The following is a 15,658-nucleotide window of genomic DNA, read 5'->3' as shown; positions in this document are numbered from 1 at the left end:
GAGCTTGTTTTTTCCTTTTAATTGAAAAATACAGTAGTATTAGAAAAAATTGAAATAAATCATATTTATTGAGCACTTAACATGAGCTAGGCAGAGTGCTGGTGATTTACATACATTAGTCCATTCAATCTTTTTTTTTTTAAGATTTTACTTATTTATTTGACAGAGAGAGAAAGAGAGAACTACAAGCAAGCAGAGCAGCAGGTAGAGGGAGAGGGAGAAGCAGGCTCCCTGCTGAGAAGAGAGCCAGACATGGGGCTCAATCCTAGGACCCTGTGATCATGACCTGAGCCAAAGGCAGATGCTTAACCAATGGAGCCTCTCAGGCGCCCCTCAATCTTTATTTATTTATTTATTTTAAGATTTATATTAGAGAGAGAGTGCATGAGCATGTGAGCAGGGGGAGGAGTAGAAAGAGAGAGAATTTCAGGCAGACTCCCCACTGAGCCTGGGCCTTGAAAGGGGGTTCTATAGCGGGGCTCGATCCCAGGACCCTGAGATCTGGATCTGAACCAAAATCAAGCGTCGGCCGCTGAACCCACTGTGCCACCCAGGCGCCCTGGCCCATTCAATCTTTGGGACAAACCTCAGTGAAACCTTCCCAAGTTGCCCAGGCAGTGCTTGATTCCCCATCCTCTCTCTCTGCAACCTGATGTTTCTTTATATAACTTTTATTTTATATATATATTTCTTTTCTTTACTTTTTTCTGTCTAACTGCCAGGCTGAACGTTCCACAAACAAGGACGAAAAGCATAGTGTGTCTATCTCCTATTATCTCTACTTTGCAGATGAGGGAACTGGCCCAAGATGTTGCTTCCAGTAAGTGGAGGGGAGGAATGTGAGCCTCCTCTGAGTGCAGTCCAAGCCCTCTCTCACTGCCTCTAACCTCCACACCACCACTTACCTTCTCATCAGCTGAACACAGCTGTGTCTCCTGTATGTGGCCTGCTAGTTTTTTATTTGCACAAGTGCTTATTTTATATAATGGCAATTAAAATGCCCATATTGTCTTGAATTTTGCTTTTCTCACTTAACATATCACAATGCTTTTTGCAAACTTTAAGTCTTATATTTTAGAAATGCCTATGTAATAGCCTATCCCACTGATTTACTATAAACTACTTAACCATGTAACTATTGCTTAGCGTTTAGGCATTTTCACTGGTCGCTATTTATAGGTGACTTTGAGCCACACATCTTCGTGGGCTTACTTGAACTGAGTTTCTACTTTCTCACCAAACATTAACATTCTTATCTCATTTTCACCTTGAACGGGCCACCCCCGAACTTTCATGGTGTTGTAGCTAATTTATCTAAGCATGCTAAAGAATGGGAAAATTTGTACTGCAGTTGTTTTTCATTTTTATAAGACACATAGAATTGTGACATTTTTATCGTTCCATCCTATCTAAGCTTGTTCATTCAACCGGCTTTGGAAATTCTTCTTCCCCTTGATTATTTCTGCTTAATTTTGAGGAATGACAAATGGTGCCAACTTGCAAATTTTGACTGTCTCCTATTCACTCCCCAAGTGTGCTGACCCCTTACTTCCTCGAATCACAAGTGAGTTCCTTGTCTGCAGTTCAAAGATAAGGTCTGGCTGGAGTCTGAACTGAATTTCTAGGAACCTGGGACATAAGGGAGAGAGATGACCCCTTATGATTGCTCCTGCTGCATTTGACCTCATTCTCCATGGTCTCAGTGCAGTGATGTAGAAAAGTCTGGACCAGAAACCAGACCTGGGGTCTTGCTCTCCACTGGACATTTGCTTACATTGGGACCTTAACCCCCTGAGCTCATTTCCTCAGCTCACAGGAGGCAGACCCTTCGGCCCCACTGCGGCTCTGCAGAAACTCACAGAATTGGGAATATTACATAAGATAACCAATATGAATGTGCCGAAGACACGCTAAAAGACATACATGTATGTGTGTAATGTGTGTGTGCACAAAGTTGTTTCGGTGCAGAAATACTTACAATTCTGCATTTTAATATTTAAAGGTTTAACACTTGATTAGTTATTAGATACCGAATTTGCTGAATCAGTTGATACTTAATACTTCAATAATACCTAAATATTTTAATAGTTAAAAACAACTGTATTTTAAATTTGACACTGTGATGAACACTTTCTCACTCAACCATATTGCATCCTTTGTTTAAAAAAAATTTTTTTAAGTAATCTGCACATCCAACAAGGGGATCAAACTCACAGCCCCAAGATCAAGAGTCACGTGCTCTACCAGCTGAGCCAGCCAGGCGCCCCACAGCAAACCCTTTTTAAAGGCCCCAATTCTACCTTTTTGTTCTTACTTCTATAATTTTTTAAAATAATTGCTAACATAATAATATTTTATTCATTAAGTGTTTAAGGAAGTATCTTTAGTAAAACTGGAATTGCTAGAGTTGTCAAATTGACTGACACAATGAGATAAAATTATTTCCCTATAGAGAAAAAAAACACAAAATGAGGACGTGGGTGGGTACTAAGTGGCTTTTAGTATGTTTTGTGTTTACATTGTTAGAAAATGAGATCTACAAAGTGTTATGAATACTTTTAATAGAAAAAATCAGAGGAAATTAAAAATTCTTTAACAGGGACCAGATGTGGTTAAAAAAAAAAAGAACAAAGCAGTTGAACTCTCCTGTTAAGACTAACTTCCAAAAAAAAAAAAAAAAAAAAAGAAGGGGACTTCTTCCTCCAGCTGTAAGGGTAAGCTAATAATTAAGTCCAAGTGACCCTTCTTGCCTTCCTTAGACAAAGTGAGAAACAAGCTGCAGCTCATTTTCAGAAGAAAAATCTTTACAAAATCCTTTGCCAACAGCCAAGGGGGAGAGGCTGGTCAGCTAAGCCCTAGTCCCGTCCTGAGGCGGGAGGCTGGCGGCCAGGAGGCAGGAGGCCTGGCCACCTTCCGAGGGAGAGGGACGCTGGTCAGCTACACCCCGGTCCCGTTCTGAAGGCGGAGGCTGGGAATTGCGGCTGGGAATTGCGGCGGGTGTGGGCAGCAGCGCGTCCTCCAGGCTCCAGGCCCGGCCGGGGCGCAGAGCCGCCGTGGGGCCGGAAGGGTCAACAGGGCAAATGCTTTCTCGGAATTCACCAGCTCGGGCCAACTTCAGCAGATTTTCTCCTCCTTCCCAGCCACTTTCTCCGCCCAACCCCCCACCCTCGCCCTCGCCCCGGTTCGGAAAGGGTCACCCCCGCCACACCCCCCGGAGTCGGGGACGCTCTGAGCACCGCGCTGGGCGGGCGGCCAGCTGGAGCGGCGGGTCCCCGCGGGTCGCAGGGGCCGAGCTAGGGGCCCGGTGGGGGAGGGGTCTGCGCGGGCCGGGGCGGGGAGGGGCGGGAGCGGCGGAGGTCGGGGGGGTGTGTCCGAGGGGCCGGCGGGCTGGAGGCCTGAGCCCGGCTGGGAAGGGAGGACTCGCGCTCTGCGGAGAGCCCCCGCGCGTGGCAGTGCCTTTCTTCCCAGAGCCCACCCGAGCGGCGGCGGCGAGATGCGTGGCGGCGGCGGCGCGGGGGTCGCGCTCCTGGCCTCGCTGCTCTGGGTCGCCGCGCGGTGCCAGCAGAGAGGTGAGCCCCGGTTCCCAGTTCCCGGCGGGCGGCGGCAGCTGCGGCACAAAGCCGGCCGCTTTGCCGCTTTTTCGGTCGGTGCGCGCATCCTCGTTCACCTCGGACCGGGGGGGGGGGGGGATTGCACACATGGGTCTCCCGCGTGGCCCCTGGGACGCGTCTGCCGGGCCCGCCTGGAGAGTGCTGGGGACGCCATCGGAGACGGACGCAGCCCACTCGTTCGACCCTTGGGCTTGAAACTCCTCGGGCTCGGGGGAGGGTGGGGGGGGGGGGTGTTCCACTCCGGTTTTTTTGCGCTCTGAAGCTCCGCTGACGCGAGCGGCGCGGGGTGGGGGCAGCGGGGGGTCGGGGGTGCGGGAGGGGGTTGCGACACCGCTGCGGTCCCCAGCTTGCAGTCCCCGGGCTGCGGCTGGCGGGGGTGCGGGCTGCAGAGCCAGCGCCGGGAATGAATGGGAAAGGCGTCCTCCCGAGCCGCCCTCATTGTCCTGCGGTGGAAAGCCCGCTTGTCCGCCGCGGGGAAAGGGCGGGCTCCTCGGGGCCGCTCGCGGCCCAGGTGGGCTAGCGGGGACAGACCGTGGTGAGAAGTGCGCCCCTGGCCGGCTGTCCTGAGCCAAGGGCCCTTGCCCGCGCGGTCCCCCGCAGTCGGCGGCCCCGCCACGAATGCGCCTTCCGAAACGGCACTCTTTGTGCAGCCCCCGAAGTGGCCAAACCGGCTCATTCCCCGCGCAGGTTTAGACCGCGGTCACCCCGGGGTGACAGAGCCGGCGGCGAAGGGACGACTTCGCGTGCTCGCTCCCTGCACGGGTGCAGGGGTTCTCCTGGCAAGGTCTGGGGAGAACGGAAACCCCAAGCGAATTCTCAAGGCTTCTATCAATGCCGGGAGAGAAAGAGAATCCCCGTTTCCCTTTCTGCGGACCACTCCATTCCCCTCGCGACTAAGCGGAGACTCGGTGAAGTCTTGCCGCGTGGCTTCTAGTTGGCTAGGGGGCCACAATACTTGTTGACTGCATCGTAATGGGTGCAACATATGACCGTGGGCACATTCCCACAAATACACATTTCATTAAAAAAAAAAAATAATAGGTCAAAAGTAGGTAGGCGGAATGTGAAATACCCTCGTGGGAAAACTGTGTGTTTGGGCATTGTGCTGAGTTGTGAACTCTACGGAGACGTGTCGGTCTCATTCATTCAGGCATTCGTGATGAACGCACTCGACCGGAGCTGGCAACACAGCTTTGAATACCCGGCGCCTGCTCCGCGCGGAGCTGGGCTGGGATATACAGGGAATTTACATAGTTATGCGTGCAAGAAAGGAGCCGGCCCTTCGGGGAGGGAAGGCTTTGGCGCTGCACGCCCAGCTCCTTTCTCTGGGGTTGCTGAAAGTGAACAAGTCCCAGTTTCCCACAGGGTGGGGAGAGAGCCGCTTGGCTCAGCTTTATTGTTCTAAGAAATTGAAAGTCCTAGGTGGAGGAGATGCCCGAATGTTTTTCTTGCCCCTAGGAGCTGAGCACTTGGCGTGGGAGGTTATGAATGGTGTTTGGAGAAAGTGGGACCACCTGGGGCTTTCCTGCTTAAGATGCTGTGGAAAACCACCCACCGCGGGAGTCTTTGAATCTCTCACACCGCCTTCCACATTTGCCGGTCCCCACCCCGTCAGCCAACACCATGCTTCCTAACTAGTACCTTTGAGGGAGTTTCCATTTAAAAAAATAATTTGTGCTCTACATATATACCATAAATGATTAGCGAAATGGTATGATTTGGTCATAATAAAATCGTCCTGATCGGTAGCACTGCTGTGTTGGCTGAGTCATGCCTATGTTTTTGAAAATGATCTCGTTATCTAACAGCACTCAGATTAATAGCAGTTCTCTATACTATCTGTGTCTCTCTGGATTACCTTACAACTCACAGTAGAGGACCCAGCGGTTCATTGACCTTGAAGTGTAACCTGTTTAAAGTGAGTTATTCCTAGGTTAGAATAAGAGGTGGTATGTTTCTTAAAATAGTGTTGCGTTAAGTCCACAGCTAGTAATGACATAGAATTATAACTGCTTCACAGGTTGGCTCATCAGCTTTCCTGTTTTAAATCGGCCTTTCTTTTTTAAAAGTAAAAATAGATAGTTCCAAGTATAGAGAAAAACTCTACCATATGAATAGAAGAGCATTTCCTTCATTCTCGACATGGCATAGTATTGTATGCACTCACAGTAGCATGTGTGTGTCTGAAGGGATTTCAAAGGCACAGTTTTCTCTTCTGTAAGCTGTATTGCCATGTAAGGGCCAATAAAAAAATATTGATCTCAGCAGTTGGAAACAAGGATATGTGTAATAAAAACATCACTGCCTACCTCCTGCATATCCTGGACTTTGCCCACTGCTTTTCCCTTCCTCTTTTCCAGACTTTAAATGTGAAGCCTACCACTGTAGTTAATACGACGTCATAAAGAATTCAAATGCCACAAAGATACGAAGTAAACATATATGCTGTTTGTAAGTCTTGTGCCACTCTTAGAATTGCACGGCTGTATGAGCAAGTATCATAAAATGTTTATAGACACCCTTATTTCAAGGTAATCATCCTTGAAACACTCTACCATTTTATAATAATTCGTTCATAAAGCCCTATGGATATTCGTTACCATCTATGGTAAGTTTGGGGGAGGGGTGACAAGATATATCTGTAAGCATCAGACGTTTTATTCTCTGGCCTTACTAGCTGGGAAAAATTGGGCAAGTTAATTTTCTTGTGCTTTGGTGTCAGTGTCTGCAAACTGGGAATAATAATGGGGCCTCCCTGGAGAAGATGTTAACGATGAGATGCAGCAATGCAAGGAAAGTGTTAGAACGGTATCTACTACAGGGTTAGCCCTCAAAGGATATTATCTACGAGCATCCTTGTTACTGTTTTACACAGAACGATGGGGGAGGCCTTCCTCTGAGCTATAGTCTCTGGGATGCATAATTGTTTCAAAATGTCGAATCTGGACTTGGAATCAGGTCTGTCCCTGGTTAATACCTTAGCAGCTCTGAACGTCAGGCTTCCTGTCTATAAAATGGGTAGGATTCACATGATTAATACATGAAAACATTGGCATGGTGTTGGGCACGACACCGTGTCACAGGCACAGTGTCCGTGGCAATGGCCCTTACTGTTATGCCTGTCATGTGAGCTCACCATCCTGGGCACCCCTCCCTCTTTCATTGCGCACATTCATTTGGTCGTTAAGGCTTGTCGATTTTACATCCTGAAAATCTGTGCGATCTTTCTCCGTTTTTTTTGTCCCCACTGATGACTAGGCTCAGGAATTGTTTGTTTTCCCATGAAATATTGTGATGTTCTCTCGTCAAACCTCCCTTCTCCCCTCCTCTCCCTTCTCAGCTCATCCACCTCTGTGATTTTTCTAGAAAACCACCATATGGGCTCGAACTGGTGCCACCCACACCCCTCACTTTTTCACGTGTGTACACAAAATAACAGTGACGTGCATCACACTGGGGGTAAACCAAGGAGGCTGGGACTCCAGCTGGCACCTTATCCCAGAGCTGAGGGGCACTATTTTAGGCACACTTGTACGTACTCATAGGCAACCAGTATTTCCTCGCACGCAGGCTGTGCAGTGCCAGCCAAGTCTGCTGTTTCAGTTCTAATGCCCTGGAAAACCTTCCTGGTCCTCTGATGCTGAAGTATTTATTAGCTTCTCTTCCCTAATCTCCACGTAATGCTATTGTCAAACGTATCCCCTTATCACGGTGGCGGTGGCGGTGGTGTGAACAATTGGCTGGCCAATCTGTCTCGCCCACTGACTTGAGCAAGGACTGTTTATCCATACCTGCGCCGTCATTGCTTCGCGATGTTCCCAGCAGTGAATAGCCACCTATCTTTGCTGAGCCAAATTGAAAGGAATATCTTTGCTTATGAATCAAGTAACGTCAAAACATTTTGTTGTATAGGTAATCCATGCCCAGTACAAAACTCAAAGGGTACTAAAGGGTCTATAGAAAAAGGGTCAGTCTTGTGTCACCTTTTGAGGCAAACACTACTTTTGGTTTCTTGTGTATTCTTGCATAGACGTCTCTTCCTGGAACTCTTAAAAGCAAGCTACTTTATGGAACCTACTTCTTCTGTAACAGTATAAGGGAGGTCCCACCGATTTCCTGACAAAACATGGAACAATATTCCTCTCTCCACTGCCCCCTCCCCATTCTAATACTTCAGTGGACCTGTTGCAAGGAATGAATACATCATTTAATGAACGTACATACTCGTAAACTTGTCACCTTCAACTTGTCCTTTCAACATGGTCTTTGACAGAAAGGTATTAGGGCAGTGTTTCCTAGATCTTATGGAATTTAAAAACTAGGTCACCAATCGATTTCATGACACTGTACTCATTCTGAAAGTTTTGTTTATTGTGCATTAACAAGCTATTCCTTACGCAGCAAATACTTTTTAAAAATATATTTTAGGAGATTTAGGATCTAGAGAAGTCAGGTTTGAGAATAATTCTATTAGAAGTTTAGGATAGTGTGTTGTTTTACCAACTAATATGATTTGTTACTAGAACACCTATGGCTGACACAGAAAATTTAACTTTTAAAAATAATTCCCAGCGAATAAAGTTAAGTCTGCACTTTGAATACAGAGATTAACTGGAGACGACCAGAGAGAACTCTCCATCTTGGACCTTAGATGACATTTTTAGTTACATTCCTTAGAAATATTTGGACAACCAAGAGAAACTATAGTTTCCTAAGAAAGTTGTCTGTAACTTATTTATATGCTTACAGATAATTCTTTTGCTTGTTTTGTTTTCCAAATACTAATATGTCTCCATGGACAACTGAGTAAATAAATACAGGCATTTCAAAATTAATGAGGAGAAAAACAATCCTTTATAAGAAGTAATTGAGTTAAGGTCATGAACTTGGGCTCTGTTGGAATACGCCGGCAAGGAGCTGTTTCAGTCCGGAGCCTCTCGCGACAGGACAGTTGGGTTCACTGGATTTTCATGTCCTTGATGCTGAGGGTGACAGTCCGTGCCCAGAGCACGGAATCCCTCCACTTGAGTCTTTGTGTTTTCAAGGCTGGCTCAGGAGAGCTCTCTTCGGGTTAACTTGTTCCCAGCGATTGTGTGTCTTGCTCGGGGGCAGGAGACAGACAATGGAGGCGGTGAGAATCCCAATCAGCCCGATGGATGACATTCTTGCCTAGGTAAGCATTTATCTCAGAGAGTTCATCCAGAAACTTCGGTGTGTGGAAATACGTAAGATCCTGGCTTCAGCTTGTATGTGCCCTTTTTTGTTTTTCTTGCTTTTCTGAATTTACTACTTGAAGTTTGCATCTCTTCATTCCTGAGCTAGCTCTGAAGTCTGAGCTGTCGGCCCAGCAGGCGGTGTGGCTCGGATTCTTGTGCCGGAGAGCCTCCTGCGCGCTGGTGGGAATGCCGAATTTAGATCCATGAGCCAGTGTCGAAAATGCCCTCGTTGCCCGTTCCCCGTTCCCTGAAGTATTTCCTGCATCTTGTCCCATTGCTCCTTAACTTCCTGCCAGAACCTCAGGAAATCATGACAGTAAAGAAGATGCTGCATTCCAGCACATCATTTGTAGTTAGAAAAGAACATTCCGGGGGGAAAAACCCTCCCGTAACAATGCTCATTATTATATAGCACGCATTTAAATGTCTTCCAAGCTTTTTGTAGTGACAGAATTTTACTAACAAAAAGTGATTATCTTGTTACCTCGGGCCCAGCCAGGGGAACTTGCTCCAACCCTTCCCTCCAGATTTCCCCCAGTTCATGATATTCTTTCTGTTCCCTTGGCTTTGTCTTCCTTTACATTTTTTTGTCTCCTTATCCAAATTGTCCCCCTGATTTTTTGTTCCTTCCTTTAAAAAAATTCCCTGATTTTTAAAATTTTTGTTTCGCCCTGTTACCATGACAACTGTCACCTGCTGTCTGAATTGACTATAACCAGCTACTTTTTTGTTTGTTTGTTTTTAGAGAGAAAGGGGGAGGGGCAGAAGGAAAGGGAGAGAGAATCTTACTTAAGCAGGCTCCATGCCCAGTGCAGAGCCTGCCCAGGTATTGATCCCAGGACCCTGAGATCATGACCTGAGCTGAAACCAAGAGTTGGACACTTAACTGACTGAGCCACCCAGGCGCCCCTATAACCAGCCACTTGTAATAAGTCTCTGATGCTCGCACGCTTTCTCTTAATCTGGTCTCACACTGCAGCTAGGCCAATACTGCTGGAGCTCTGCCTTCATCCTGGGCCCCCTGTTTCATCCAATCCAGTTCTAGTCCTGCCACCGCTGTGGCCCTCCAGTATCCCTCCTGTTCGGTCAGGACTACCCAGCCTTAGCCACGCCTTTCTCTATCCGGAGCGCCTCCTTCCTCCCTGACTGCAAGTGGTAGATGGACTTCCAGCTGCGTGATTTGTCCATGTTACTTCCTTACCTGAATTGCACCCCCGTTTCTTACCTAGAACCTAGCCTGACCACCCATGCCCAGCCTGCAGCTTACTGCCCCGGGCCAGCCTTGTTATTATGGCCTCAACCAACTGGCCTGTTTCTGTATTTGCATTGTTTTTTGTGATAAGTCAGGGATTGAAGTTTGCATCTCTTCATTCCTGAGCTAGCTTTGAAGTCTGAGCTGTCGGCCCAGCAGGCGGTGTGGCTCAAATTCTTGTGCCAAAGAGCCTCCTGCGTGCTGGTGGGAATGTCAAATTTAGATCCATGAGCAAGTATAGAAAATGCTCCCGTTCCCTGAAGTATTTCCTGCATCTTGTCCCATTGCTCCTTAACTTCCTGCCGAAACCTCAGGAAATACTCTCTAACAATAAAGAAGATGCTGTCTGGTCCTCTTTAGGATGGCTTGCTTAGAATTCTGTAAGTCAAGGTCCAAAAGAAGGGTATTTTTCTTGCAAAGACCAAAACCTTAGCTCCCTGCATTTCTAGTAATACACAGATAACTTGAGGGAAGAGGGTTCTTTAGCTCGGACCTGAGCCATTGGCAGGAGGAGGGTGGTCCCGCTCACAAAGGCTCCAGAGCTTGACAGCCATTAAAGCCTTACCCAGCCCCTGCATTGCCACCCCAGCCCTGGGTCCTGGCCCTGCTCTGGGTGTGAGTTCCCCTACCCCCCTATATTTCATTTCACCCGAGGGGACCAGCATTCCCAGGGCAACATAGGATCTGGAATCTGTGTCTCAAAAAACCCTTATTCCCATTTTGGTAACCAGAGGCACAAGGACTTGAAAAGCACAACTTCCTAGTTGGTCTTCAAGCCGACTCTTTCGGGTTTCTAGTTGGAATAGTTATTTCCACAGCTCTCTCTGCCACTTGGCTTACCTTTGTTCCTGTTAACTGTGTCCTAGGGTGGGCTAGCACTCATTTCCTACCCTATAAATTCCCCTGTCTAGCCTTCCAGCCCCTTCTTTATTCTGAACTTGTAATTCTGGCATTTTTCTTCAACGGAGGTATAACTGACATATTACGTTATATTAGTTTCAGGTGTACAAAATAATCATTCAATATTTGTATATATTGCAACATGCTCACCATGATAAGTGTAGTTAACATCCATTCCCATATGTAGTTACAATTTTCTTTTCTTGTGATGAGAACTTTTAAGATTTACCCTTATGGCAACTTTCAAATATGCAGCACAGTATTGTTAACTGTGGTCACCACGCAGCACATTACCTCCCCGGGACTTGTGTATGTAATTATATATAATAAATATATAATATTTATATAAATATAGCTGGAAGTTTGTGCCTTCTGACCTCCTTCACCCAAACACTACCTTTATACACAATCTAGTTTTTTCCAATTCTTAGCAACTGCACTCCTGGATTCATGGGCATCCTTTTGTCCTAGAAGCATCAGGTGGAGGGAGTTCGATATATACACTAACATGTGAAATGCCGTTGGAAGCTTCCATTGCTTTTCTTAAAGAGAGTTGACATTTTAAATAGTTAATACCTTCTTCGAGTTGGGCGTAGTATTTTCTTGTGAGATTGTTTCTGTTCCATCTTTCTAATTTTTGTCCCTGTGTTTGCTCATTCATTCGTCATGCAGGGAGCATATCTCGGGACACTGAGTCAGAGATGTACAAATGCTAGTGTGTCTTAAAGACCCCATTCTCAGCTGCATTCCTTGCATTCTTGGTGGACTTGTTTTTGAAGTCCACAGAATTGAAAAATGCATATAAAAAAAAAAGTTCTCCATGAGAAATATGGGCAGAGCAGAAATAGAAGGATCAAAGTCTCAATCATGGGTGTTACCATCTATCTTTTGTTTACTTATAGTCGTGTAGGTTCACATTGACCCGAGGAGGCCGAGTCGTGGAGCAGGGAAAGGCAGGAGGTGGGGAGGCCCAGAGCTGGTCAGCAGTAGCTGCAGTGACAGCAGCAGCTTCGACACCAAACACCTGTCAGGTGATGTCTGTTTCCTTGGGCTTCTTTCCTTTTCTGGGAAACGCGGGTCTCACCTGCTGGACTAGCATGCTCCCCGGGGAAGAGGCACAGTTAGTACAGAGGCTCCCTCTGCAGGCTGCACATTTGATTTTAGTAACATCAATGCCCAGTTCCTACCCCCAGGGAGTAGAATTTATGTGCTCTGCGGTGGGACTCGGTCATTTGCACTTTACCAGTGCTCCACGGGAGGGGCGCCTGGGTGGTGTGGTCAGTTGAGCCTCTGACTCTTGGTTTTGGCTCAGGTCATGGTCTCAGGGTCCTAGGATCAAGCCCCTCATCGGACTCCAGGCTTGGTACAGAGTCTGCTTGGGTTTCTCTCTCCTCTCCCTTTGCCCTTACCCCCTGCATGCTCTCTCTCTCTAAAGTAAATGAATAAATCTAAAGAAATTAGTTTATAAAAATTCCCCATAGGAGATTCCGCGGTGCAGCCAGGGTTGAGAGCCGCTAAGTGAACATCATAAACTTTGCTGTGTCGGTGATGCGATCACCCAGCAACGCAGACTTGGAAAAGATGCAGTGCCTGGTAGTAGCCCCTACCTTACCCATGGGGGCAGAATGGGGCGCTGACCCACTGAGCCTGCTGTCGCCTGGAGGCTAACGCCTTGTGCGGTGACCAAGCGCTCAGACCCAAGTACCCTTCTTGCTCGCCTCATGTCTGTTTCATGCCATTCCCACTCCTCTGGGAAGCGGGGGTGCTTCTACACACCTCAAAGTTGTGAGGGGTCCCTGGACTCTCAGCCTATGTGATTAACATTGGCTCAGAGAAAGACAGGTCCTTCTTTGTGTCTCAGGAGTCCCTTGACGGGTGTTTGTCACTGGCAAGTGCTCAGCTGATGTTTATTAACTGCTGCGATTCTGGTTACGTGAGCGCGGTTTCAACCTCTGTTTGCTGACGTTGGCTCCTATAAACACCCTTCTTTCATGAAAACCCCTTCTGAGGAAATATGACATTTACAGTCGCTCCTATCTGGGGATAAGATCTGGCCTTGTAGGGTTGAGTGGTTGGTCGATTGGATTACTCTTCACTCTTTAAATGATTTGTCCAAAATTTAGTAAATCCAGTCCGTATATAGGCATTATCCGGTGCCGTGTCCCTGCCTCCCAACCCCTTTAAAGGGACACGCCACTGTATCTTTTTCTCTGGGTTTATCTGGGCTGCCTCCTTCTCTATGGATCTAATCTTCACCTCAGGTCGGGTGACTACAAAGTCTAGCTGTCCTTATCCACCTACTTCTCCTATCCTCGGATCTTGTCTTTAATTGACGATCCATTGTGCACTGCTTTTCCTGCCTTCCTTCAGAAGTTGCCCCCCCCCATGTTTGGCTTATTATTTCCCTTCTGGCCCCACCCAAAAAAATAAGAGCCATTCTTCCTTCTCCATCCCCAGCACTGCCCCCCCCACCACACTCCCTCCACACATACCCCACATATATGCATGCCAAACACACACCCCTGTACTGACCTTGCAGACCAGCTCCCAGCTCAGGGTACCTGGAAGGAATTGTACTAACTAACCGCAGACTACCAGAACCAGTCTGGACCTGGGCTCATCTTCGGGGCGGGGGTGGGGGGGCAGAATTCTGCTGGAAGCACCAGCCCAGCCGCAGGTGCTGAGTTGAAGTCTCATGTGACCGGTAAGAGCCCAGAAAGCTGTTGGTATCCAGAGTCCCCGAGAATTTAGGGACCATGAAGTTGACCGTGTCACCCACCCCTGTTGAACGGCTTCTCACTCTCTGTGAGCAGGACTTCCAGGGCCTTCTGTGCTCAGACCCCTCCATGGCTTCTTCTCCCACTGCCAACCCTATTTTGTCCATTCTGAGATATCCGGTTCCCACAATGCGACGTGGTAGCTGCATCTGTGAGCCTTGAACACACAGTCCATGGAAAATCGTTTCTTTCCCCTGTGGCCCTCTGACGTGCTCTGTTCCACCCCATCATTCGGGCTTTCCACCTGCTTGTTGCCATAGCAATTTGTTTATACAACTGCAGCACGTCCGTCGTTTTGTAACTGTTAACTTGCCTATCTCTCCTTGAGGGCAGAGAGTTCTTATTTCCAATCGCCTGCACAGTGCCTGGAATTTCCTGTCAATTTTGTGAATACTAGTTGGGTGTGTGAATGGAAGGCCCAGTGCAGACAAGCAACAGGAGTAGAAAGGAATCCAGTGGGCATTGCTGAGGGAATCCCCGCAGATAGGCAGTTGGGGTCAAGGAAGTCACTAAGCTGAGTGATCATCTCCTGGGAAGCAGTGGCAGGGAGAGGACAGGGTGCCAGCTCAGGAAGGCCAGGTGACGGGATTCCAGCACCAGGAACGAGGAAGAATTCAGGTAATTAAACAAGGCCAGAGGGTGGACCAATATTTCTGGGATCAAGACCTTAGCTCACATTCCAGAACACGTGATCAGGGACCACCTAGCGGTGGAAATGAGAAGTCTAGATGCTTTCCCTGCTCACAGGTAGCATCCAAATATGGAGAGAGAAGAGCCGCAGAGTCTGGTAATCAGGAGGGGCTGAATAACTGGAAAAGATTATTGATTTGGTTTTTTTTCCCGCCTACAATTCAGCACAAAGAAAACATGGATTATGTTTTTATAATTAAAACAATGGCTGATGGTGGATATTAATACAGATTTAAAACCCTGATTTTATTGAACAAAATCTTATTTCTGGATTTGGAGCCACTAACATCTAAGCATCTCAAGGCAGCAATGTATTCACGCACACAGTCAACAAGTACTTACATTTCTAGAATGTTCCACACACTGGTGATGAGTGGTTTTTGCACCCCCAGTGCTTGTAGTCAAATGAGCATGAGAAATACCCAACGAATCCCACTGAGTGTGCTCCCGGTTCCGATCTGGGAGAGATTTTTGCTTCTGAAGGCCTCAAACACCAATACAATTCTGCTTGTTGCTTTAGAGTAATATCGCTGTAAACAGGACGAGAACTCGGATTCACCTCTACATTTCTACTGCAGTGGGGTTTCCTTGTAAAGAGCGACTTCGGGATACTGTATGGTGCGTGACTTTACCTTGTTGGCATTTGTTAACTAGCTCTTGTAGTTGTATTTTCATAATTGAGGGTTTTTTTTTTTAAGGAGTTCTACCTGCCAGCCGTTCGAGCACTCTGTTTAAGTGGAAGAACAGCTCTTCTCCTGCAGGCATTCTGAGCTAAGCCGTCCTTCTCTTCTCAGGAACAGAACAAAGGCATACAGAATTTATGTTACAGATGGATTTTTGTTTGATAAAAATCACTTATTACTGAGTGAAAGAATGGCCTATTCTCCTTAGAAATATGAGCATAACATCTCCTGTGTCTTTAGTGGTTTCCAACTTTGTTGGTTTCTTTTTCGTTATTAGAATTGACTGAATTAAGATATGCCTCATTTAGGTGCTCAGATGTCCCTGAAAATTTGTACATGCAACAGTCTTCTGTAAATGAAATAGTTTCAAATTGAATAGGAAGATATTTCCAAAATGATATTTGAAGGAATCAGCTAGTAAAGAAAATAAACATCACTTTGTTTCTGTTACCAACTGACTTAAGCCAATTTTGTTATACAAAATGCTTAGTGTTTTGTTTTGTTTTGTTTTGTTTTTTTTTTTTTTGGT

General features: G+C 46.9%; 1 protein-coding gene across 2 annotated transcripts in view; it reads left to right on the top strand.

Annotated features, from left to right (window-relative positions):
• Window positions 1–2,802: 2,802 nt before the first annotated feature.
• The window catches only part of LAMA1 (laminin subunit alpha 1), a 159,295-nt gene continuing 146,439 nt past the window's right edge, over window positions 2,803–15,658 (top strand). For both annotated transcript variants that reach the window (XM_045781938.2, XM_087869967.1), the window contains exon 1: window positions 2,803–3,569. In XM_045781938.2, the coding sequence (XP_045637894.2) occupies window positions 3,494–3,569 (76 nt within the window). In that variant the 5' untranslated portion in view covers window positions 2,803–3,493. The remainder of the gene's footprint in view (window positions 3,570–15,658) is intronic.

Source organism: Ursus americanus, chromosome 19, assembly GCF_024610735.1.
Source record: "Ursus americanus isolate L20-20 chromosome 19, mUrsAme1.1.p, whole genome shotgun sequence".
In the NCBI taxonomy this organism is placed as follows: Eukaryota; Metazoa; Chordata; class Mammalia; order Carnivora; family Ursidae; genus Ursus; species Ursus americanus.
The sequence above is the reverse complement of the archived record's forward strand: the minus strand, read 5'-3'. Positions and strand labels throughout refer to the sequence as shown.